Source organism: Dendrobates tinctorius, unplaced genomic scaffold, assembly GCF_039654945.1.
Source record: "Dendrobates tinctorius isolate UK_male_01 unplaced genomic scaffold, ASM3965494v1 ptg000065l, whole genome shotgun sequence".
Classification (NCBI taxonomy): domain Eukaryota; kingdom Metazoa; phylum Chordata; class Amphibia; order Anura; family Dendrobatidae; genus Dendrobates; species Dendrobates tinctorius.
Window position 1 is genome coordinate 24,799,774 of NW_027361733.1, and position 25,227 is coordinate 24,825,000.

General features: G+C 46.0%; 1 protein-coding gene across 7 annotated transcripts in view; it reads right to left on the bottom strand.

Moving 5' to 3' along the window:
- CSNK2A1 (casein kinase 2 alpha 1) overlaps nt 1-25,227 on the bottom strand; it is a 51,176-nt gene that overhangs the window by 3,608 nt on the left and 22,341 nt on the right. For 5 of the 7 annotated variants that reach the window (XM_073580770.1, XM_073580774.1, XM_073580773.1 and 2 more), the window contains 9 exons: nt 21,606-21,707; nt 21,466-21,516; nt 21,318-21,377; nt 21,148-21,231; nt 20,951-21,061; nt 11,566-11,667; nt 2,467-2,567; nt 2,217-2,365; nt 2,016-2,141 (listed from right to left, as the gene is read on the bottom strand). In XM_073580770.1, the coding sequence (XP_073436871.1) occupies nt 2,016-2,141; nt 2,217-2,365; nt 2,467-2,567; nt 11,566-11,667; nt 20,951-21,061; nt 21,148-21,231; nt 21,318-21,377; nt 21,466-21,516; nt 21,606-21,707 (886 nt within the window). The remainder of the gene's footprint in view (nt 1-2,015; nt 2,142-2,216; nt 2,366-2,466; nt 2,568-11,565; nt 11,668-20,950; nt 21,062-21,147; nt 21,232-21,317; nt 21,378-21,465; nt 21,517-21,605; nt 21,708-25,227) is intronic. The other 2 variants (XM_073580775.1, XM_073580776.1) reach the window with 2 other exon arrangements.

Below are 25,227 nucleotides of genomic sequence, written 5' to 3' on the forward strand. Positions count from 1 at the left end.
ACTGGGCCCTGGGTTCCTCCTGATGCATGATATTGCTAGGCCTCATGTGGCTGAAGTGTGACATCAGTTCCTGCATGATGAAGGCATTGGTGCTATGGACTGGCATGCCTGTTCCCCAGACCAGAATCCAATCGATCACATCGGGACATCATGTCTCGTTCCATTCACCAACACCACGTTGCACCACAGACTGTCCAGGAGTTGACTGATGTTTTAATCCAGGTCTGGGAGGAGATCCCTCAGGAAAACATCTGCCACCTCATCAGGACCATGCCGAGGTGACGTAGGGAGGTCATACAGGCACGTGGAGGCTACACAATACTGTGCATCATTTCCCTGTCTTGAGGCATTTCCACTGAAGTTGGATCAGCCTGTAATTTGATTTTCCACTTTGATTTTGAGTATAATTTCAAATCTAAAACTCCAAGGGATATTAATTTACATTTACATTACATTTTTAGGTTTTATTGTTCTGAATGCATTCCACTACGTAATTAAGATTGGCAACTGCAATATTTCAGTGATATCTAGGATGTGGTATTTTAGTGTTCCCTTTGTTTTTTGAGCAGTGTACATCGTGTACTGCTATCAACAGATCACCATGTAATGGTCAATGTGGAAATACACTTCACCTCCTAGTATTCCAACGCCAGGGGTGATGTGGGAGACTTGTGACGGCCCTGTCACCACTGTTGATGTGAAGTAGATTACTGCACTACAGATGAGGACACAAGATGACTCCTCTCTCACTTCCAATGATGGTATGAATGACAGATCAGTGCTGGGGCAGATACTAACAGCCAATGAGCGTGCAGTGGGCAGGAAGAGGGTGTTACTTGGCACTGAGGACAGGGTCAGAGCCACCTCTGGCTGTGAGCTTAGGAATAAACAGCCCAGAAAGCTGCTTGATCTGGTAGAGCAAGATGTTAATAAACTGTGCAGGGAGAGAAGTGAAATTCTGGAGGAATGAAAGGTAGAAACAAAAAATAATGTATAGGGCTGTTGTATATATTGTGATACAGCACAGATTAGCTTAAAAAAAAAAACAAAACAACAAAACACTTGAGAGTTCAGGGTCAGACAGCCTCTTTAAGTTTGGAAGTTATCCTCTATGCATTACATAGAGGGATAACCTTCACCAGTCCTTAGAACTAATGAATGAAGTGCACACTAACGCTTCATTTTTATGATTGCGCCAAAGACGAGCCAAGCGCTACGCTATCTCCTGTGGTCCCACTAATAAAAGCAGTTGTGTACATTATTGACCACGGCTGTCACATGGGGATCTTCAGAGCTCCAATTCTCAGGCTGGGTGGGGCAATTGTGGTAGTGGTTTGGGGTGTGTGAGGAGAAGGGGTCAAGTGGTCAGACTCCAAGTAATAATGGATAGCTTCAAAACTTGAGAATACCCCTTTAACTATGAATATACATCCGGCCAAATAAAATTTACTTATGATTTTACCAGAATCAAGTGTAAAAAAAAAAAAAAGAAAAGGAAAGTTTTTTAAAAAAGTGGCAATTCAAAGTTTGTAAAATGACCAAGAACCTAAAGACATTAAAAATGGTTTATGGTAGTAATATCCACATAACATGTAAATTAAATGCATAAAAAGTTATTGCTTTAGTCTTTTTAAAGAATGTGATTAAATCCTCAAATAATGTAGAGCAGATCCAATAAATAGCAGGGGTCTTGTACTATCACAGGAGCGCTTGTGTCTGGGCCCTGCCCACACAGGCAACAGTACAATTTGGCCATTAACTCATCACGCTCAGATGGGCATATGACAAAATGTCAAAAAAACATGACAACAGTGTAGAGAGAAGAAAAAAAAAAAAAAAACAGCTTGTCTTGTAGGTTTGTGGCCATTTAAAGCACTATACATGGGAAATGTGGCAGTTGATTGACAGATACACCCAGAAAATATATTGTGACGTGATTATAGCCCATTTACATATAGATCCTGCCCAAAACGCCACCACCAGAGGGAGTCCTAGAACATTTACCAATGACTGACCTGGCTTATCACGGTTACTGGACTTGGGCTGGGACTGACCTGACATCATACTGGCGCTACTGACCGGGGTGCTGCCGCTGGGCATGTTTGAGGAGCCCATCCGAGACTGGTCCTTCACAATAGGGTCTGTGGAACAAAAGACTTATGAGACAACAAAAGCAGAAAATGCAGGGGAGGGGGAGCAAACTATTGCACACTCACAGAAGTAAGGGTGGTCCATGGCTTCACGAGCAGTCAGTCGTGTCTGGTGGTCATATCGCAGCAGCTTATCCAGGAAATCCAAAGCCTCTGGACTGACTAAGTGCTGATTCTCACTGTGCACAAAGCGTTCCCATCGCTTGCGGGAATGTCTTGAGTACATAAAAGTCAGAATATAAGGAAAACAAATGGCTAAAACCACTACCGATGAGCAATGATGAGGAGTGCCAGGAGTCATTACTTTATAGCTCACCTGCCCAAGATATCATTGAAGCGTGGATCCAGTTCAATATTGTACTTGTCAATGTAGTCGTACAAATCTTCAGTTCCCAGTACTTTGGCTATCCTCACCAACTAAGTGTGGAAAAATACACAATGAGAACTGCAGCATGACATAATGAACATTACGGCTATGTAGCAAGGTTAATGCCAAATATCTAAGCAAAGTATTTGTGGAAGTCCGCAGCATTAGGGTTTGTGCATGGATGAGGCATTTGCTACACACAAGTATTTTGTCTGGTAACGCTTCTACGACTCCCCATGTACACAAATGTACAATGTTGGTTCCTAGAAGTTAATGGATGATGTTACAAATCCTCAATATTTGTATGCATGAACCCCTAGTAACAAGAACAGTGATGAACTCACTAAAAATGTTGTCCAGTCACAATATATTGATGACCTGTGCATATAATAGATTATCAAAATTTGTTCACTAAAAGGGGGTTTAACATCAGGCACCCTTGTGATCAGCTGTGATTTACTCTCCCAGATGTAAAGCCATTTAAAAGCATGACAAAGTGCAGGTTTAATCAGATGGGTAGCAGCCGCTGGCAGGTACTGCAGATCAGCACAAACTACATAATGAATGATGTTACATTTTGCAGCTGCATTCAAAGTGCTTACAACAGTCCGCTGCCTGAGCAAATCAAACTACGATCAGTGAGTGTCTGACACTGTTGAGTTATGTAAAAGGTCATGAATGATTTGTGACTCAACAACCCCTTTAACTTATTGCACTAGCTACTTAAGGAAGTTCCAAGTGGTTTGAACATTTTATACACTGAAAATGCTCCACTTTGGGGAATTCTTTTTCTCCTCAGGCTAAATGGGCAGTGAATCTTCCAGTCATATCCAGGGGGTTTTAAAGTTGGTATCAATCCCCAATACTCACAGTTTTAAATGTGCACTAAAAATGCATTTCTTCAGACTGGCCTACTGCCTCAACATACTTATCTAACCATCCCTGTTCTTCCCATGAATATTCTACAAATTCAGGACCCTTGTATCATCTGTTCTCACACCCATCATTCAATTAACAGCACCCCATGTCTGTACTTTTACACATACTGGTTGGTTATTGGTTCATGCAGCATTACATGAACACCCTATTACATTGAAGGCTGGACCGTACAACGCAAGCTACTGTTACCATCCACCTTTCGTGTCCCCCCTCCCCTCCCATTACCTCAGATTGTAAGCTTGGAATCAGGGCCCTCGCTCCTCCAGTATTTGTTGATTTATGTGATTATTATTCTGTAATTTCTTTGTCTGTACAAATCCCCTCTAAACTGTAAAGTGCTGCAGAATATGTTGGCGCTATAGAAATAAATTATTTATCAGTGTTTAATTACCAGATTGACACAAGTATGTACCTGCAAACCAAATTATGTACTCAAATATGTATATATACATAAATATCTATAACACACACACACAAACAAAAATGGAGCGCCACAAGGAAAACCACCATGGTTACTTACCGGTAGCCGGTTTTTCCGGAACCCATGACAGCACACCTGTGAGAGGGATTCGCCCCGCCAGGACAGGAACCTACTGAAATATAAGGGGCGGCACCTCTCCCCCGCTTCAGTTGGTTACAGAGCATTGAGAGGACTTCCCGGTTAGTTACAAGTTTATCCAACACCACATCACACAAATACACCCTATTAACGTGCACACCCATACGATGAAAAAGGGGGTGGGGGGGGGGGAATATACGGGTGCCGTCATGGGTTCCGGAAAAACCGGCTACCGGTAAGTAACCATGGTGGCTTTCCCTTCACCCATGAGAGCACACCTGAGATATTTTTGGAGACTTCGAACCACCTTAGGGAGGGACCACCGCTTGCAGCACCCTTCTACCAAAGGTTAAATTAGCAGAGGAGGATAGATTTAATCTAGTGTCTAAAGAAGGTTGACGGTGAGGCCCAGGTAGCGGCCTTACAAATTTGATCAATTGCCTCTGCTCTTTCAGCTCAGGTCGCCACGGCTATGGTGGAATGAGCCTTGATGCCATCAGGAATCGGACCACAACTAGCTGAGTAGGCTATACTAATGGCTTCCCTAATCCATCTGGCAATGGTTCTCTTTGATACACCGCAACCCTTCCTGGCACCATGAAAGGCTACAAATAGGGACTAGGACCTCCTCCACTGGCAAGTCACTGATATATATTCTAGCAGGGCACTTCTAACATCTAAATTGTGGAATTTTCTCTCCCCTGGGTTTTTCGGATTTTCGCAGAAGGAGGGAAGGACAATTTCCTGACCCCGATGGAAATCCGATACTACCTTCGGTAGATAAGCGGGGTCTGTTTTTAACACCACTCTATCCTGATACACTTGGGTATAAGGCGGGTTTACCGAAAGGGCCTGTAAGTCACTTATTACGGGCCGAAGGGCAACTAATATAGTCTTCAGGGTAAGATATTTTATAGGCAGTTGTTGAACAGGCTCGAATGGCTGTTTTGTAAGGGCCTCTAACACCAGGTTTAGATCCCACGGGGCTATTTTTGGTAATGGAATAGGTCTGGACCTGTGGCAGGATTTAATGAACCTAGCAACTCATCTGTTTGCTGCCAAGTTACAATTGTATAGTGCGCCTAGTGCAGACACCTGAACTTTAAGGGTATTCACCGCTAACCCCAGCTGTAATCCTGCTTGTAAAAATTCCAAGATTGCCTTAATCGGTGGTTTTTGGTCCAACGGCTTCCCCAGGAACTGTAGAAATTTATTCCATGTTCTACCATAGATATTAGTCGTTATTGGTTTCCTACTTTTTAACAGGGTGGCCACTAACCCCGGAGAGAACCCTCTATCCATTAGAAGCGATCTTTCAAATTCCACGCCGTCAGATGGAATCCCTTGACCTGTGCGTGGAATATGGGACCCAGAGTTAACAGGTCTGGGATTTCCAGTAGGACCCATGGATCTGAGAGGGACATCTGCAACAGCGAGAACCGGGGTCTTTTTGGCCAGAACAGGGCTATTAGGATCACCCTGGCTTGATCTTTCCTGATCTTCCTCACCACTGTTGGGATCAGAGTCACTGGGGGAAACGCATAAGCCAGCCTGAAATTCCACGGAATTTGTAATGAGTCCACTGCCCATGGCTTTTCCTTGGGGTTTAATGAACAAAACCTTTCCACCTGCCTGTTTTTGTTGGCGAAGAGGTCTATCATTGGTTCTCCCCAAAGTTGGACTATCTTCTGAAAAACTGACCAATTTAGAGCCCATTCCCCTTGCTTTAGTGTATTTCGGCTCAGGAAATCGGCTTCTACATTCTCCACCCTTTTATATATAATGCCGTCAAAGAGAGTAGATGATGTTCTGCTCTCTGAAAAATGTCGCTGCCCGCCATCATTAGGGAGTGTGACCTTGTACTTCCCTGGTGATTGATGTACGCCACTGTAACTCTGTTGTCCGACATGATACAGACATTGGGAACACTGAGGAAGAGAATAAACTTTGTTAGGGCTTTGCTCACTGCCCAGTTCTCTCAAGTTGGAAGATGCGCCCTGTTCTTGAGGCCCCCAGGACCGCATGACCCCTTAAGGTGCGCTCCCCAGCCTGAGGAGTTGCGTCTGTCAGAATTATGTCGGTCACTAGTTTGTCCCATAGTATCCCCGACGTCAAATTTGTTCTGTCTAACCACCATTTGAGGGAGTTTCTGACCTCTAAGGAAAGCTCCAGTCTTCCTTCTAAACGCCCTTTTAGCGACCTTTGTGCTGACAGAATTTCCATCTGAAGCTGTCGGGTATGAAATTGTGCCCACCTGACCGCCAGGATACAGGACGTTAGGGTGCCTAGCAAGCACATCGCGTTCCTCAGGGTCATGTGGGGTTGGTCTAGGGCCGCTAATGTCACATTTCTACCTTGGCCTCCGGTAGCAGACAGGTTTGATGTTCTGAATCTAGGTTGAACCCTAGAAAAACTTGTTTCCTTAGGCCTGTTTCACACGTCAGTTTTTGTCCATCAGTCAAGATTCGCCGTTTTGCAAAAAAAAAAAACGGATCCGCCATTTTGCTTGGCGGATCCGTTTTTTTTTTCCCCATTGAGTTGCATTACCGGCGGATCTTGACGGATGGTCATCCGTTGGATCTGTTTTTTTGCGGATCCGCCAAAATTTTGCTGTCCGCCGACATGCCCGAACGGAGCATGTAACATTTTTTCGGGCGGCAGGATCCGTACTTCACACTGCGCATGCCCGAAAGACTTCACTCAGCCTGAAATTTAACCCTAAAATCTGTTCTGGCGGCTGGAAAAAGAAAAAAAAAAAAAAAAACTCTCTCTCTCCTCCCCATGCTACGGTTCCTTTAAAATTCTTTACTCATCGGATGCGTCAAAAAAACAGTCCGGTGGCATCCGATCACTTTACCAACGGATCCGCTTTCCGCCATTTTGGCGGATTTTAACTGACAAAAAACTGAAGTTTGAAACAGGCCTTAGGGGTTGTAGCCTTGACTTTTTGATGTTTAATCATCCAGCCCAGTCTCTGCAGGGTGTCTGTCACTCATTCTACCTGTGCAGCGCAGTGGCCCTCTGAGCTGCCCACTATTAAGAAATCGTCCAAATAGGGTATTATAATCGTGTTGTGGATTTGGAGGAAGGCAGTCATCTCCGCTATGACTTTGGTAAAAACTCTCGGGGCTATGGATATGCCGAATGGAAGGGCTCTAAATTGAAAATGCCTGAGAATGCCCTGGACGTAGAGAGCTACTCAAGTATTTTTGATAACCCGGATGAATGGGGATGTGATAGTATATCCTTTATATCGACTACAGCCATAAAGCAATCGTGATGTAGCAGTTTAATGGCTGTAGTTACCGATTCTATCTTGAAAGTTTGATTTTTTTTATCCACTGAGGCCTCTGAGGTTTATGATTGTCCTGAATGACTGGTATGTTTTTTTTTTTTTTTATTAATCAGGAAGAGAATCCCGTTTTTTCTTGTCTGCTCGGGACCTCGGAAAGAAGTGCTTGTCTAGCAGACATAAGATTTTTGATTCCAAGGCCAACTGTTCTATCCCCTTTCTGACGGGGGTCACGACAAATGATGATCTTGGTTGATGTAAAAAAAAAAAAAAAAAAAAAAAAAGGGATTTTGAGGCCTTCCCTTATGATGTTTAGGATCCAGGCATTGGAGATGTTTTCCTAGGCCTGGGAAGAGTGTCAACCTCCCCCCAACTGGAATGCTGGCGTCATTGTGGGGATTTCTTGGAGGTTGAGGTGGCTCCTCCGAACATGAATCCAGACTCCTTTTTCCTTTTATCAGCCCATCTTCTCCTATCCCCCGGAGGACGGCCCCTGTTGAATTTTCCCCTCCGAAAGGGCGGCCTCCTCTGATCTGCTGGGAACCCCTTCGTGTCAATTGCCTTCTCTAAAGGCCCCGTCTCACTAAGCAATCTTGGTAGCGAGATCGCTGCGGAGTCACAACTTTTGTGACGTAACAGCGATCTCACCAGCGAGATCGCTGTGTGTGACAGCGATCAGCGAGCGGCCCCCCTGCCGGTATCGCTGATCGCTGCAAGAAACCTCTGGACATTTCTTTGGTCGCTGGTCTCCCGCTGGCCAGCACGCATCGCTGTGTGTGACAGCGGGAGACCAGCGATCAGGTGTAAAAAATAAAAAATATAGTTATTCTCACCTTCCGACGTCCCGTTCAGCCATCCCGCCTCTCTCCACGCTCCGGTCCCAGTGATCCTTTGCACGAATGACCGCGAGACTTTGTTATCCTGCGAGACCGTGACATCTCGCGGTCATTCATGCAAAGGATCACTGGGACCGGAGCGTGGAGGCGGGATGACTGAACGTGACGTCGGAAGGTGAGAATAACTATATTTTTTATTTTGATTCTATTTTTTACAGGATGGCCAGCGATGCCGGGCGCTCGGCATCGCTGTGCTGATCGCTGGTGAAGCCGTCTGTGTGACAGCTCACCAGCGATCACATAGCGACTTACTAGCGATCCTGACACCTTGATATCGGTGTCGGGATCGCTGGTAAGTCGCTTAGTGAGACGGGGCCTTTAGATGTCATCCAGGCTTTTCCCCAAATAAAAAAAATTACCATCACAAGGGAGAGAGAGCACAGCTTAGCTTTAGACTGCAGATCCCCTGACAGCCCTTAAGCCATAACGCCCGTCTCACGGCGTTTGATTGACAGCGAGAGCAGCAGGACAATCTCATGGAGTCGGTAGAAGTGTCGGCTAAAAAAGCTGCCGCCCCGTGCAACAGATACATGTCTGCCAACATTTTCTCTCTTGAGACTTTCGAAGCAAGTCTCTCTTCCAGCTGCTGCAGCCAAATCATTAAAGATTGTGCCGTGCAGGTGCCCGCTATTACCGGCTTCAGTTCTCCTGCTGCTGTTTCCCACGTATGTCTTAAATATGAATCCACTTTTTTATCTAGCGGGTCCCTAAACACCCCTGAATCCTCCAGGGGCAGGGCCAATTTTTTAGATGACCTGGACACTGCTGCGTCAATCTTTGGGACCTTGTCCCATATTTCTGTGTCCTTATGTTCAAAGGGGTACCTCCTTTTAGAGGAGGAAGGAAGGGCTCCTGACCTATCAGGCTTCCTCCATTCTCTCTCAATGAGTGCTTGTACTTTCTCATTGACTGGAAAGGTCCTTTTCTTCCTTTCCTGTAGTCCCCCGAACATGACGTCTTCCAGGGACTTAGCTGCTTTTTCCTCCTGTAGGCCCATGGTTACTCTGATGGCCTTGAGGAGAGCATCCGTAACCTCTATGGGAAAACACGGTTTGCCACCCGTGTCGCTATTTGAGGAAGAGGAGGATGGGGGGTGTTGAGCCTGAGATAAGGCCGAGGAAGAGTCTGAGAAAGAACTAGGGGGATCTTTCCTACTCTTTCTCCCTTTCTTTAGCAAAGCTTTAAGCGAGCCTTCCACATCTGACCTGATAACTGATCTAAGGTTGGTTGCAAAGCTAGGCGCTTCCTCCGCCATGGTTCGCTGGATGCAGCTGGCGCAAAGGTCTTTCTGCCAGTCTCTTGCTAGGGGGCTTCTATATATAGCACAATCTCTATTGTTCCTCTTGCTCCCTGCTTTGTTGGGTTTCTCCTACGGAATTTAACACACAGATGAACCCTATTAAATCATGTTACTAACATTCACGAAGATCACTCACCACCGTAATTAAAGGTACCGGACTCGGAGGCTGTGGAGGAGCACGTGACCTGTGCTCTCTGGACACCGAAGAGCCCCCCCGACCTGTGGCTGGGGCGACTGCTGCTTTTGCCACTTGAACGGCTGCTATGCTTGCGAGCCGAAGCCTGTGATGGAGGCAGAGATGGCGACCGTTCCTGCTCTGACCCCATGGTTACCCGGCCATGCTGATGTCTCCCTCCTTTAAATAGTTCCAGTCCCGGTGAGCGTCTTCCTCCCCTCCTGCGACCGCCGGCCGCGCACTGTTATTCCATGCGGCCGGCGTCACACCAGGCACCATATTACCGTCGTTCTTCTGACGTCAGCCGGCGCGCTCCCAGGCTGCTCAGCGCCTGGAAAACGCCCCTGGCTCTCCCACACTACTCGCTCTGAGGGAGACAGCCCGGGGGTGCGTGCGGAGGGAGGCGCGGTGGAGCACCCTGGAATTAGGGACCGCCAGCCGCGCCCGCACGAACCCGGAGCCCCCGGGGACTGCGCTACCAGGCACCCGACGGCCGGCGCTACAGGTAAAGTGACCTGTTCTTCCCGCACCGGGACGAGCCTGGGTCCTTTTTCCATCCATGACAGGCACCGCCGCTATCAGTCTGGGATTCCCTTCCAGGACAGGAACCCAACTGAAGCGGGGGAGAGGTGCCACCCCTTATATTTCAGTAGGTTCCTGTCCTGCGAGGCAGATCCCTCTCAGGTGTGCTGTCATGGGTGAAGGGAAAATTGTAGCTATATGTACCGTATTTTTCAGACTATAAGATGCACTTTTTTCTTCCAAAAATGTGGAGGATAAAGGGTCCCTAATCTGACTTTGGTGGGGAGGTTGGGGAGCGGCAGCGGGTCACATGAAGCTGGAGCCGGCTGCTGCGGCTAACTTGTGCCCGATGCTAAAGAGAAATGAATATTCACTCCAATTCCATGCCCATGGGCGTGGAAAGGAGTGAATATTAATTTCTCTTTAATAGCGAGCAGTGTTCGCTGTAGCTGTTTAAGTGCAACAGCTACTTAAGGCAATGAACAGTCCCTGCATTCCACTCCAATAGGCGTGGGATGCAATGAATATTCGCGTGGGATGCAATGAATATTTTTTCCCTTTAGTAGCAGTACATGTGAAAGCTGCAGGAACCTATCTGCTGACACTGTGCTCGCTAAAGTACAGTGAATATTCATTGCTCTCCACGCACACAGTCCCAGCGTGGAGAACTGAGTATTCCAGCAGCTGTCCTCGGCAGCTTGTCAGCGGTGCATGACGTCACTGCCATGCGCTGCTTACAATCAACTGCAGGCACCAGAGCAGGATGTTGCGAGGGCGCGCAGGGAAAGAATGGATAAGGATGGGGCCATGAACGCTAGGATGGGGAAGGGGGGACAATCATACCAAGATAAAGATGGGGCAATGAACACCAGGACAGAGATGGGGTCCTGCATACCAAGATAGGGATTGGTGCCAATCATACCATACCAGGATAAGGATGGGGGCCAATCATACCAGGATAAGGATAGGGCCATGTATATTAGAATGGAGATGGAGGCCCTGCATACTAGGATAAGGATGGGTCCCTGCATATCAGGATGGGGGCTAATCATACCAGGACAGAGATGGGGGCCGTGCATACCAGGATGGGGGATAAGGGAGCCATGCATACCAGGATGGGGATTATTAAGTATAGAATTGACCACATTTTTAGCTTCAATTTTTTACCCCAATTTCCTCCTCTAAAACCTAGGTGCGCCTTACAGTCTAAAAAATATGAACAGTATTAATCAATGGTATGTAAACAAGCAGAAAAAAAAAACAAAAAAAAAACTGGCACATTCATTGGCTCATGTGAAAAACTGTTCTATATATTTCTTAATTCCCCTCGCCCCCAACAAGTCAAGAGGTGTCACAGTATTTCACCTGATCGTAGTTATCATGGCCATGGAAAAATGGCTCCTTTCTGAAGATCATGCTGGCCAACATACAGCCCAAGCTCCACATGTCTAGACTGTAGTCGTACATCTGAAATACAAAAGTAAAATATGACAATACTGTACTTAACGTTGTCATGAAGACTGACAATTGGGCCAATTCCTTCGCTCAAGGCTCAAAAGTTACAGGATCAAAATAGAGCTCAGGTTTTCTTAGTTTTACTTTTTTCTTAAAACAGCAATGAAAGTAAAAAATTTGAAGCTCACAGCTTTTGCATGATGACAGCGGGAAGGATGGGCAGCACAATGGCTCAGTGGTTAGCACTGCAGCCTTGCAGCGCTGGGGCCCCGGCTTCAAATCCCACCTAGGACAACATCAGCAAGGTGTTTGCATGTTCTCCCCATGTTTGCATGGGTTTCAAGTTTCCTCCCACACTCCAAAGACATACTTATATGGAATCTAGATTGTGAGCCATAAAGGGGACAATGATGATATATGTATAGCTCTGTGGAATTAATGGCGCTATATAAAAGTGAGTAAAATAAACGATAAATATGTCTTGGTGTACTGACCAGGGCTGTGGAGTCGGAGTTAGTTTTGGTTGGAGTCGGGAGTCGGTAGAAATGTACCGACTCCAGCTTTAAAAAAAATGTATTAATATTTCATAATTGAACTTTCATATGAATTTTATAAATGTTACTCAAATATATATGTTCTCTCAAACTATGAACAACAGTGATAAGCAGTTCTGCTGGAGATAGATACATTTCTTACTTCTTGTGTGTCACTGTTCTCCACTGCCCTTATCTAATCTTATACTTGGTTAACCTCATGCTGCCCCAACCCCCCTACTTACAATGTATGAAACTGAAAGTGAAAATGTGTTGCAAATTCTTAGTAGTAAAGCTCCTCCTCTAGACTAGATCATACTAGGTGTGCGTCTTCCAAGCATCTCACAGCTGCCTGCTACTCAGAAGAGGAAGACTGTAAGAAGTATTATCCTTTCAACAAACTTTGCATCAGTTAACTGTGAGTACATGAGGAATAATAACAGTATTACTAACCACTATATCAGTTGTACGACCTGGCAATAATTTTGTACAATTGTTTTTAGGAAAAACAATTGTCATTTGGATTGTGAATGCAGAATTAAAAACCTGAGAATGTCAAAGAAGCATCACATTAAATCAGCTGTATTTGAACATTTCACCATCACTCAAGATAGAAAACATTATGTCTGTCAGTGTATGACAAATGATCCAGACGAAAACAAATGCTGTGAAGCCAAGATGAGTGCATATTCAGGCAAAGATAAAAATGCTCCTACCAGAGCTTCTAATCTAAAGAGACATTTACAGCGCTTTCATCCAGAAGTACTGAAAGCAGTGGATGAGAAAGACTGCATCCAAACCAATGAACCAGTGCCCAGCTCCTCCAGCCAAACAAAGGAGCAGAGAACTTTGCAGCCATCAGTTGCAAGATATTTTGTCAGTGACAAAGTTACTGTGACAATGACAGTAGATACATTTAAAAAACAGATCATAGAGCTTGTTGTAAAGGATAGTGTGCCTATTTCATTATTTTCACGACCAGCTTTTATGTGTCTGAATGGGGAAATGGCCCGCAAGCTTGGTGTTTCTCTGGAGAGAGAGAGAATTAAAAAATTAGTAATCGAAGAAGCTTTTAAACAAAAGGAAGAACTTAAAAAAACTCTCAAGGGACGCTTTCTGTTTCTTAAAATGGATGCCTGCACACGTCACAGAGTGAACTATTTTGCCATCAATGTCCGATTTGTTTGTGACAAAAATGAAATAGTTACCAAGACATTGGCAGTAAAAGACACCAAAGCTCATCACACCAGTGAGTTTCTCCAGGTCTTGGTGGAAAAGGTTCTGCAAGACTATGAACTTAAAAAAGAGCAAGTTCTTTCTGTCGTAACTGACAATGCTTCAAATATAAGTACTATTAAGCTAATGAATGAGAGTAATGATGGTGACCAGCAGCTAGAAGAACATTCTGGGTCCACAGACACAGAAATGTTTGAAATAGAGGAACACAGTATTGTAACTGAGGAGCAAACTGAAGTTGCTTCAGATGAACAGCAACATGATAGTTTAGATGATCTTGTTGAAACTGTGTCAATATGTTCTTTCATTCATCACATGCGCTGTGCTGTGCATACGCTACAGCTGGCTATAAGAGACAGTCTGCAAGAAGGACATGCTGCTGCACTGATTGGCAAGGTGAGAAAATTGGCTACTGTTGCCAGAACCCCTAAAGTTGACTCAATTTTGAAGAGACGTGCTGGAAAAGGGGCAATTATTGATCAAGCCACACGATGGGGCAGTACTTAATGATTCAGCACTTGGTTGAACTGAAAACCTTTCTTGTAGACATGGCTAACCCTCAACTGACGCTAAATGAAAGTCAGTGGAATCAGGTGACTGAGCTGGAAAAATTGCTAGAGCACCCATTTACAGTGACTAAAAAATTACAAGCAGAGGACTTAACTCCAGGTATTTTCTTAAAGGAGTGGAAGAACCTGATGTTTTGCCTGTCCCAAAGAGGAGGGTTAATTGCAAGTGGCATTGCTACATCGATGAAACGGAGGAGCTACTATTACAAAATAACATTCTTTTGGCAGCTGTTTATGTAGACCCAATGCATCGGATTCTTCTAGATGATCAACAGCTAAGTAAAGGAAAAGAAGATCTGTTTGAAATAGCAGTAAGGATGAAAGGGTTGCAGAACAGTCAGGAGGAACAAGAAGAATTTGGTCTGTCAAGGTGAAAATATATTTTCTTATATAACTTTTATACTTTTATACTGTGAAACAATAAGTTTTTCCTAATTGCTTGCTAATGCAAATGTAACTGTATTAAAGATGGCTGCCAGTGTTCACTTTCACTTAAATTCAGTGTCTAAAGAGTTAAGTTTCATTTCTCCTAAAAAAAGATAACTCAGGAATGTGAAGAAGAAGTATCCATCGGGAGACTTTTTGACGAATCAGAGAGAGACTGGACACTAGATGTATACTGCATAAACCCCGCCTAATGCACGCCTTCCCCTAACACTCAATATAGTATTGTGTATTTGTAAATAAAGCCAGTTGTTGTACTGCTCCTGACAGGTGTGGATGCGGGACATTAGCTAAGACTGAATCAGCTGCGTGTCTGAGTCATTCTTAATTGGTACCAGATGTTTTGCGCTCGCACAATGATTTGGAATGACTGGTGAATGAGGATTTATTGTCGTTTACGACCCCGACAATTTGGCGCCCAACGTGGGGCGTGGACAGTGATCCGAGGCTCCTCTGGACCCATGCCTGGATGTCTGTGGATGATACCTGTAGTGGCTGACCTCGAGGACTGATCACCCTCCAAAACACGGTAAGTGAGATCATATACACTGTATGTGTCACACTTGCTAGTGTCTCAGCCGTTATTGGTTTGTCTGTGGTCTCCTTGGGTCTGAGGGTTGACCGGTCGAGTGGTGAGACTGAGTGCGATCCTGTGCCACGCTCTGAACCAGCAACTGGGAGACGTCGCATTCTGCGCGTCCTCGTGTACACCACACCTCCTCCACCGGTCATTGTACTCCATTTAACCACCCTACCCGTGACTATTGTCTAGTAGTGAAGTGGAGTGATAAATTGAGCTAGTTGCAGATTGTGGGGCAACTTAGAGGAAGGGATAGGAGACGCAGCCTCTGTGATATTGTACCAGCTAGGTAATTAAGACGTCCCGAGAAGGGACCACCTGTATTTCTGTGGAGGGCTCTCACTAGGAGACCGCCTCCCGACTGTTGGAATATCGTGGCAGGATAATCTGTTAATCACTGCTGTTCAAGGTTAGGGAAAGGAAATATTGAGCGCGAGGCTCTTTTCCTAGTACGTCGAACGTGAGGCTCCGTACTGTGGAACATCAGTGTTGATATCGCTACCAGTGGTTTTTCTGCAGAGAACCATAGTATTCTGTAAGAGTCATGCTGCGTATCTTAAAGCAGAAGAAGTCTGTGCCCCACAAGTTAGATGAGGATGCTGTGGAGGTCAAGGCAATAGTAGCGTCACGGGAAGGCAAGAAGGCAGTCAAGAATGTTGAGAGATTGTATAAGCATGTAGGATTGCCCTCGTCAGGGAGATTACAGCCGGCTATGTGGCATAATCTCAGAGAACAAACGAGGCATGTTGAAAGATAAAGGATTGTTAGAACAAGCACAAGCTCATCTGCGAGTTGCGCGAGGCTTGAAGAATGAAGGATGGAAAGAGATTGATGGGGAAGGAGGATCAGACAATGCGGAACCTGTGTTTGGTTATAAAATGCCTTTGAACTGTGATCTTATAGATTGTAAAATGGCCGCCGTGCCACTGATGATGAAAATGCAGTCCCAACCACCGCCCTATAATGGCGACAAGACGAGCTCTCCAGAAGCGTGGGTGTGTCCTGTTTGTGGCGTGCAGAATCCAACCTGGGTGGAAACCTGCCGTGTGTGTGGGGCGGGCCGTCCTTGGGGTTCCGCCCAGACCATGGACGGAAGTGGGGCATGCCACGCCTCCACCGGCAGCCATCTTGGTGCACCCGGAATTCCTCCCCAGCCACTATGTCCGCTGGTAACACTTTCCGGCGAGTACTATCAGGGACCACCACTTCCTGAGAAACCTCCGGCACCGACCGATGCTGTTCCCACCTCTGGGCCTAGTCTCCCGGTGCAACCCACTGTGATATTTGTAAATACACCTGGTCAAGGTCCCTTCACTCTTGATGCCCTGACCGGCAATACGGCTTTCCGGTCCGTAATGCGTATGAGGCGCCAAGCTATCGGAGATGATGAGGGATCAGAGGATTCTGACAATCAGGTTGCTACAATTCCCCCTGCCCCGCCACTGCTATTAGGTCCGTTCGAATCCCCCCGGCCCGGAAGGAGCCCACTACCTACCCCTCTCAACAAATCCTCTAGGTTGCCCCATGACCCTGAAATCTGGTTCCCCTGTCATTCACGCTATTACATCACACCTCAGGGCTCCCAGGTTCTTTTCTCAGTGGGGTATGGGGACATAGTTACCCACCAGGTAGGAGCCATAGTGAACCCAGGAATCTCTACCACTGTCACAGCCTACTCAAGAGCCTGCCCAGTCTGTGCCATCTGTAACCCAACAGCCACCGCCAAGGTTCCACTTCAGCATCTTGCCAAACCAGACTACCCTTGGCAGAGAATCCAGGTTGATCATATTCAGATGCCCAAGTCAGGAAAGTATGAGTACGTCCTAGTGGCTGTGGATATGTTCTCAGGATGGCCCGAAGCCTACTCAGTGACCAACATGACTGCCAAAACTACAGCTAAGAAGCTCATCACTGAAATTTCGTGCAGATTTGGAATTCCCGAAGTTGTTGAATCAGATCAAGGCCCAGCCTTCACTGCCAATGTCTACGAGGAATTGTGGCACATGTTAGGGACAGATTTGGGTCTGCACACCCCCTATCACCCCTCCAGTTCAGCCAAAGTTGAGAGAATGAACTCCACAATTAAGACCCAGTTGCTTAAAATGAGCCAGGACCACCCACTCCCATGGCCAGATTTGCTCCCCGTGGTCCTATACCATATCAGACACACCCCACAGGGAAAACACGGCCTGACTCCCTTTGAGATTCTTTTTGGTGCTCCACCTAAAATAGGAGACATTAGGCCACAAGAGTTGTCTGAGACAAATGATAGTACAATTTGTGATTGCATTGTCTAAGGAACTGTCTAACACCCACTCTACAGTTTCTGCTTCTCTTCCAGAATCCACAGGTGACGTGGTCCATGACTTTGTGCCAGGAGACCTGGTGTATGTGAAAAAGTTTGTGCGCAGAGATTGTCTCCAGCCGAGATTTGAAGGACCCCACACGGTGATCCTGGTCACCCCCACTGCAGTAAAACTTGAAGGAAAGAGCACCTGGATTCATGCTTCACACTGTAAAAGAGACCGAACCAGTGTTTAGTCACAGTAGTGACTGAAGGGAAATGTTGCTGTTTTTGACCTTGGGACTGGGGGCCATCCTCGCCCCTACTTCTTCGGCCCCTATTGTAAATAAGAATTCTGGTCCCTTTATTCTCTGGGTAAACCTGACAGCCCCGGTGAATATCTGGCGATTTGATTTCTGTGATGTAGTCAAGTGCCTTGAGACTGAACGGGTGGTAGAGGGGATCATCCAGTTCTTAATGTGTGTTACCAGACAAGACAACAATAATTGTCATTATTGGACAGATGCTGCCTGGAGTACGGGGAATGATTGGGGATATAAACCTAGCGAAGCCATGTTCCCCAAGGATGGGACGGGTAGGAGTCTTCGTGAGAGAATGCATCTAACAGCCCTTCTGCAACCATTTAGGGGCTGTAAATGGGGTAGAAGCTGTCACCCCCTTCTCCTAAATCTTGAAAGCCCTCAATCTGCTGATCTGCAGACGTTCGTACTAGGAAGGCATTATAATTATGTATTTAGTGCTGGACCTTATGCGTATTTAGGCCATATACGGCTTCAGGATATTAGCTTCAGACCAACCAAGGCCCCCGTTACCAGTACACCTAAAATAGGCCCAGGTGAGCGTTTGCAAAATGTAGTTAATGAAGTGATCCCCATTCCAGGTCTCAGTTGGCAAGAGGTTTTCTCCATAGAAACACAAACAGCCCCAAGGAAAAATTTGTGGTTAGAATGGGTGAGGTACAATGTAAAAGTCCAGAATATCTCTGTAGGATGTATTGCTTGTGCTGCTGCGAATACACACCTATACACACATGCATTGCTTTTCCCTGATGACAACACCACTGCCTGTGTCATGAATTTGTTGAAAGGTTTGAAGCCCACTGATTGCCCAGATTACGTCCCACTAATTCATAAGGAACCCAAACTAAAGGTCCCAGGAGAAGTAACTGTATTAGCTGACAATTACACCTGCTATAATTCCCACGACACCACAGGTACACCAGTAGGGATCTTCGAGACAGGTTTCTGCAAAGAGAATAGTTCTCTAGATACTGACTTGTTAATCAAACATACACAATATATGTATGACATTTATTGGTTATGTGGAGATGGTAAGCTCCGTCCTAGGTTGCCAAATGCCTGGACAGGCCAATGCACCCTTGTTAAACTAGCTATGCAGTTCAAGATTCTACCCTGGGATCCAAAGATACCTGATGAACCTACCAGGAAAAGGAGAAGCCTCGATCAGCTCCATATGAGTTATGAAGAAGATCCACTAGTATATATTGATGCTATTGGAGTGCCAAGGGGGGTGCCTGACCAATTTAAAGCCCAGAACCAGATCTATGCTGGCTTTGCTTCTATAATCCCACAGGTGCAGATTAATAAAAATGTTGAATGGATCAATTACATATATTACAGTGAACAAAGGTTTGTCAATTTCAGCCAAGATGCCTTCCAAGGTATAGTTGAAGAATTGGGCCCTAACACTAGAATGACACTCCAAAATCGACTAGCCCTTGATATGATATTAGCTGAGAAAGGAGGAGTTTGTGGGATGGTGGGAGAGGAGTGTTGTACCTATATCCCTCAGAACTCTGGAGTGAATGGAAAAACCATGATAGCCCTTAAAAAAGATAACTGGGTTAGCAGCAGAATTGAAAACTAATGCTGGAGTAGACACATCTTTCTTTTCCGGCTGGTTGGGTGGACTCAAGGGATTCCTTCAACAAGCTTGTATAGTACTGATTGCCCTCCTTGTAATTGGATCGATAACTCTTTGTTGTGTTATTCCCTTGTATAAAAAGGTTATTGCCAAAGCAACTCCGACTGGCACCTTCCTCAATCAAGAAGTAGACCCACCAGAGTACGATGGTACTGATCTAGGGGAGATCCCTAAGTATATTCCCCTCAAGAGAGTAGACAAAACCCCCCATTCTCAGATGATGTTAAGAGACTTAGTTTAGGGACAGCGGGAGAACTCCATGTGAGGTTAGTGAAGGGTTCAGCTGCCTGGAGGCCTCTCGCTAGGGGAGAGCTTCTGAGGTGTCTGGATGAAGAAATCCACCTCCCCTTTTCCCATCGCATGGACAGTCTCGAAGGATCTTTCATTAAGGGAAAAACTTAGTGTTTAGGGGGGATTGTCAAGGTGAAAATATATTTTCTTATATAACTTTTATACTTTTATACTGTGAAACAATAAGTTTTTCCTAATTGCTTGCTAATGCAAATGTAACTGTATTAAAGATGGCTGCCAGTGTTCACTTTCACTTAAATTCAGTGTCTAAAGAGTTAAGTTAAGTTTCATTTCTCCTAAAAAAAGATAACTCAGGAATGAAGAAGTAACCATCGGGAGACTTTTTGACGAATCAGAGAGAGACTGGACACTAGATGTATACTGCATAAACCCCGCCTAATGCACGCCTTCCCCTAACACTCAATATAGTATTGTGTATTTGTAAATAAAGCCAGTTGTTGTACTGCTCCTGACAGGTGTGGATGCGGGACATTAGCTAAGACTGAATCAGCTGCGTGTCTGAGTCATTCTTAATTGGTACCAGATGTTTTGCGCTCGCACAATGATTTGGAATGACTGGTGAATGAGGATTTATTGTCGTTTACGACCCCGACAGGTCGTCCTGCCACATCTTCACCCTCATCATCAACTGATGAAGAATTTAATTTCGAAAAATATTTGGATCACAAGGCCCGTGCAAAGCGTTCCCGCATAGAAGAGTCATCCCCATCAAGGAACACAGCCAGTACATTTCAGCAGAATTTTTCATGTGCACTAAAAGAAATTGAGAAATTTGACCGTTCATCAAAAATAACAGTGCAACAAGCGATTCCTCTGTATCCGGACATTGTCAGAGATGTTGCCCGAGTGGTTACTGCTTTGCCACCAACACAAGTTAGTGTAGAGAGGTTGTTCTCTGCTCTCAAAATAATTAGATCAGATTTGCGGGCATCCATGAAGGAGGATCTGACAGAGGCAATACTTTTTCTGAGGACAAATTTATAGATTTCTTCTTATTAACTGCATAAAAGTGTTTATTGCATATTTACTTACAGTTTAGAAAAGTTTAGAAAAGTTATTTGCTATATTCTAATTGTATTCTAATAAATGTAGTTTTTGCTCTAAATGGTCTGATTACTTATATGATGGTGAGAAACTGAATAAGCACAATGTTTAATATTTTACAACAGTAAATTTGTTATGAATTGGCCATTTATGAAGGAGTCGGAGCCTGATAAAATCCAGGAGTCGGAGTCGGAACTGTGGCTTACCGACTCCACAGCCCTGGTACTGACATTAGCACCATGATCTCCTCCCCTTATAAATTAGATGTCAGCACATAGTTGCCCCCCTCCCCTCCACAGCATTACAATATAGTAAGCAGCAGTTATACCTGATAATCAACGAGCAGCTCAGGCCCCTTGAAGTATCTGGAGGCGACCCTCACATTGTACTCCTGCCCAGGATGATAGAACTCTGCCAGGCCCCAATCTATTAGTCGGAGCTGAGAAGAGGCATTAAATGTAATTATGAAGCTGAAGATAACCTCGGTGAAAGTACTGATTGCCAAACAGCCATCTCTGCACTTACCTTTCTGTGCTCATGGTCAATCATAACATTATGTGGCTTGACGTCTCTGTGCATTATACCCATACTGTGGCAATAGTCCAGGGCCTGCAGGAAGAAAATAATGCAGCTATAAACTAGTTGGTGACTAACACACACCTAATACTAATGTAGAAGAGAAAGCTACGCAGTACCTTTAATATTTCATACATGTAGAACCTAATGTCGTAATCTGTTAAAGTCTGATATAACTGCTGCGGAGAGGAAGAAAATTATTAAAATGAAAGAGGGAAGGAAAAGCAAAGACATTTCTGGCAGAACAAGCCAATTCTTGATACGCACCTTAAAATCTGTATTATTGACATGTTCAAAAACCAGCGCCGGCGTCCTGGACTAGAAGAGAAACAATAAATACGATTATAGATGCCCAGGCCCAGCACAGATGTCACATTATCTAATACTGGGAGGTGCCGGTAGCTCACCACAGGATCTTTCACTATGTCAGCCAGTGTGATGATGTTGGGTCCGCCTCGCAAGTTCTCCAGAATCTTGATTTCACGCTTAATTTTCTTCTTCTTCACAGGCTAAAAATAAAATTGATGGCAAGAGGTGCAATGAGGAAAACAACCTTTTCAATACTAGAACAGTCACAGCTCACCATCGTACGCATTCTGCTTGCTGGATTCGTGGTTTAGATTTCTCCTAGATCAACGCCCCAAAAATGTGGAAAATTTTTAAATTTTGGAGTATAACCTGTCAGCAGGATTGTGCTGAGTAACCTACAGACAGTGTGAGGTTGGTGCCATAATACTGATTAAAATGATACCTTGGTTGATGAAATCCGTCCTGTGGTTGTTTAATCTTTTTTTTTAGTTAATTATATCTTTGTGTTCCATGGGCCTTTTTATATTTATGTAAAAAAATAAAATCACATCTGCAGGCAGGTGGCAGTCTCGGTCACTACAGCATGATCGCATCTATCTACAATGTGTATTTTTTTATGGCTATATTAAAATTTAAAAAAAAAAAAAGCCTGAAAATGGTGTCTGCCATGTCTGCGCAGTAGCACATATCGGCAACCGATACGTGCTACTGTGCAGTTACCGGCGGCACCATCTTGGCAGAGGCATTTTTTTTCTCTAGCAAGATGGCGCCGAAGACACCTGAGCAGTAGCAGCTGACGGAGAAAAAAGATGGATTTTTGGTTCTTACCGTAAAATCTCTTTCTTGGAGCCTTCATTGGGGGACACAGAATACCATGGGTGTATGCTGCTGCTGCTAGGAGGCTGACACTATGCAAAAATAATAAAATTAGCTCCTCCCCGGCAGTATACACCCACCGACAGGCACCAAGCACCTCAGTTGGTGAAAAAGCAGTAGGAGAAGCAACGAGAAAAAAACTCGAACCATATGTACCAACCCAACAGGGGACTCTAAGACCCAACACGGTACAACTGAAACAGGGAGGGTGCTGTGTCCCCCAATGAAGGCTCCAAGAAAGAGATTTTACGGTAAGAACCAAAAATCCATCTTTCTTTATCGCCTTATTGGGGGACACAGAATACCATGGGACGTCCCAAAGCAGTCCCAAGGGTGGGAACAGCAAAAAGGAACGAAAGTAACCGAAAGGCTCAGGTCGGCCGGTGAGCCACCGCCGCCTGCAGAACCTTCCTACCAACCACAGCATCAGACGAGGCCTGGGTATGAACCCTGTAGAACCTCGTGAAGGTGTGCAAAGATGACCAGGTTGCAGCCTTGCAAATTTGCATGGCCGAGGCCTGGTGACGAGCAGCCCACGAAGCCGCCACAGCCCGGGTGGAATGAGCTCTTACTCCCGGAGGGGGCCGCTTTTCCTGAAGACGATACGCTTCCAGAATGGTAGAACGAATCCAGCGAGCGATCGTGGATTTGGAAGCCGGAAGGCCCTTCTGGCGACCTTCAGAGATGATTAGCAAGGAATCGGACAGACGGAAGGAAGAGGTCCTGGCAAGATAGACACGCAGGGCTCTAACTACGTCCAGTTTGTGGAGAGACTTCTCAAGAGGATGAGATGGAGCCGGACAAAAAGAAGGAAGGACGATATCCTCATTGATATGGAAAGCGGAAACCACCTTTGGAAGAAAAGAAGGAACGGGCCTGAGGACGGCTTTGTCCTGATGGAGAATGAGGTAAGGGGAACGACATGACAAGGCCGCCAATTCAGAAACTCTTCTGATGGAGGAAATGGCGATCAAAAAGGTGACCTTCCAAGAGAGAAGGGACAAAGGAATGTCCTGGAGAGGCTCGAACGGCGCCTTCTGGAGCGCGCTAAGAACGAGGTTGAGATCCCACGGGTCTATTGGCGAATGATGAGGGGGAGCCACGTGGGAAACCCCTTGTAGAAAGGTCTTGACCTGTGGTAGAGAAGCTAGCTCTCTTTGGAAGAGGATAGAGAGAGCGGAAACCTGGCCCTTGAGCGTACTGAGGGACAGACCCGCGTCTAACCCAGCTTGAAGAAACCCTAGGATAGACGGGATAGAAAAAGACATTGGGAAGACTCTTCTATCATCGCACCAACGGAAAAAAGCCTTCCAGTACCTATAGTAAATGCGGGAAGAGGCTGGTTTCCTGGCTCTGATCATAGTTTGAATAACCTGACTGGACAGACCTGATTCCTTTAGAATTGCGGTCTCAATGGCCATGCCGTCAAACTCAGAGACTGAGAATTCTCGTGGTAAAGGGGGCCTTGCGAGAGAAGGTCTGGACGGTCCGGAAGCCTCCAGGGAACGTCCGCGAGCATGTTGACCAGTTCCGCGTACCAAGGCCGTCTTTGCCAATCTGGAGCAACTAGAATCACTGGTACACCTTCCGATTTTATCTTTTTGACCACCCGAGGGATCAATGCCAGAGGCGGGAACAGATACGGAAGTTGAAACTGGGACCACGGAGTCACCAGTGCGTCGCATGCGACGGCTAGAGGGTCCCTGGACCTGGCTACGAACTGCGGCACCTTGTGGTTCATCCGAGATGCCATGAGATCGACATCCGGGGTGCCCCAACGGTCGCATATCTGAGAGAAAACCGCGGGGTGCAGGGACCATTCGCCGGACGCTAGGCCCTGGCGACTCAGAAAGTCGGCTGCCCAATTTTCCACCCCTGGAATATGGACGGCGGAGATTGTCGGAACGTAACGTTCTGCCCAGCGGAATATCTTGGCCACTTCTGACATTACCTGTTTGCTGCGCGTGCCCCCCTGATGGTTTATGTACGCCACGGCCGTGGCGTTGTCCGACTGAATGCGGACCGGCTTGCCGGAGAGGAGGGGCTGCCAGTGAAGAAGGGCCAGGAAAATCGCCCTGATCTCCAAAAGATTGATTGGAAGGAGAGACTCCTGTGGCTTCCAGCGTCCTTGGGCCGCTTTCTGATGGAACACGGCTCCCCATCCTAGAAGGCTCGCATCGGTGGTGATGATTTGCCACTGAGGCGGAAGGAAGGACCTCCCTTGGAGAACTGACGCTGGCCGTAGCCACCAAGTGAGAGACTGCCTCACTCTGAGAGGAAGCCGAATAGGACGGTCCAAGGACATCGTGGTCTTGTCCCAGGCTGAAAACAGAGACAGCTGGAGAGGGCGAAGGTGATACTGCGCAAAGGGCACTGCCTCCATGGAGGCCACCATCTTCCCCAGGACCTTCATGCCGAACCGAATGGGAATGGGAACAGGCCTCTTGAGAGTTTTGATGCCCTTGGACAGAGTTGTAAATTTTTCCTTTGGAAGAAAAACACGGGCTAGCTCCGTGTCGAATTCCACACCCAGAAAGGTCAGACGCTGGGTGGGGACCAGAATGGACTTCTCCTTGTTGACTAGCCAACCTAGGCGGCTGAGAGTGTCCAGGGTTATCTGAAGGCTCCGGAGACAGTCCTGGCGAGACGAACCCTTGATCAAAAGATCGTCCAGATAAGGGATGATGAGGATCCCTCTGGAGCGAAGGATGGCCATCACAGTCGCCATCACCTTCGTGAAAACCCGGGGCGCTGAAGCCAGGCCGAAAGGAAGAGCTGTGAACTGAAAGTGGTCTCCCTGAAACGCAAATCGAAGATACTTCTGATGTTGCACACATATTGGAA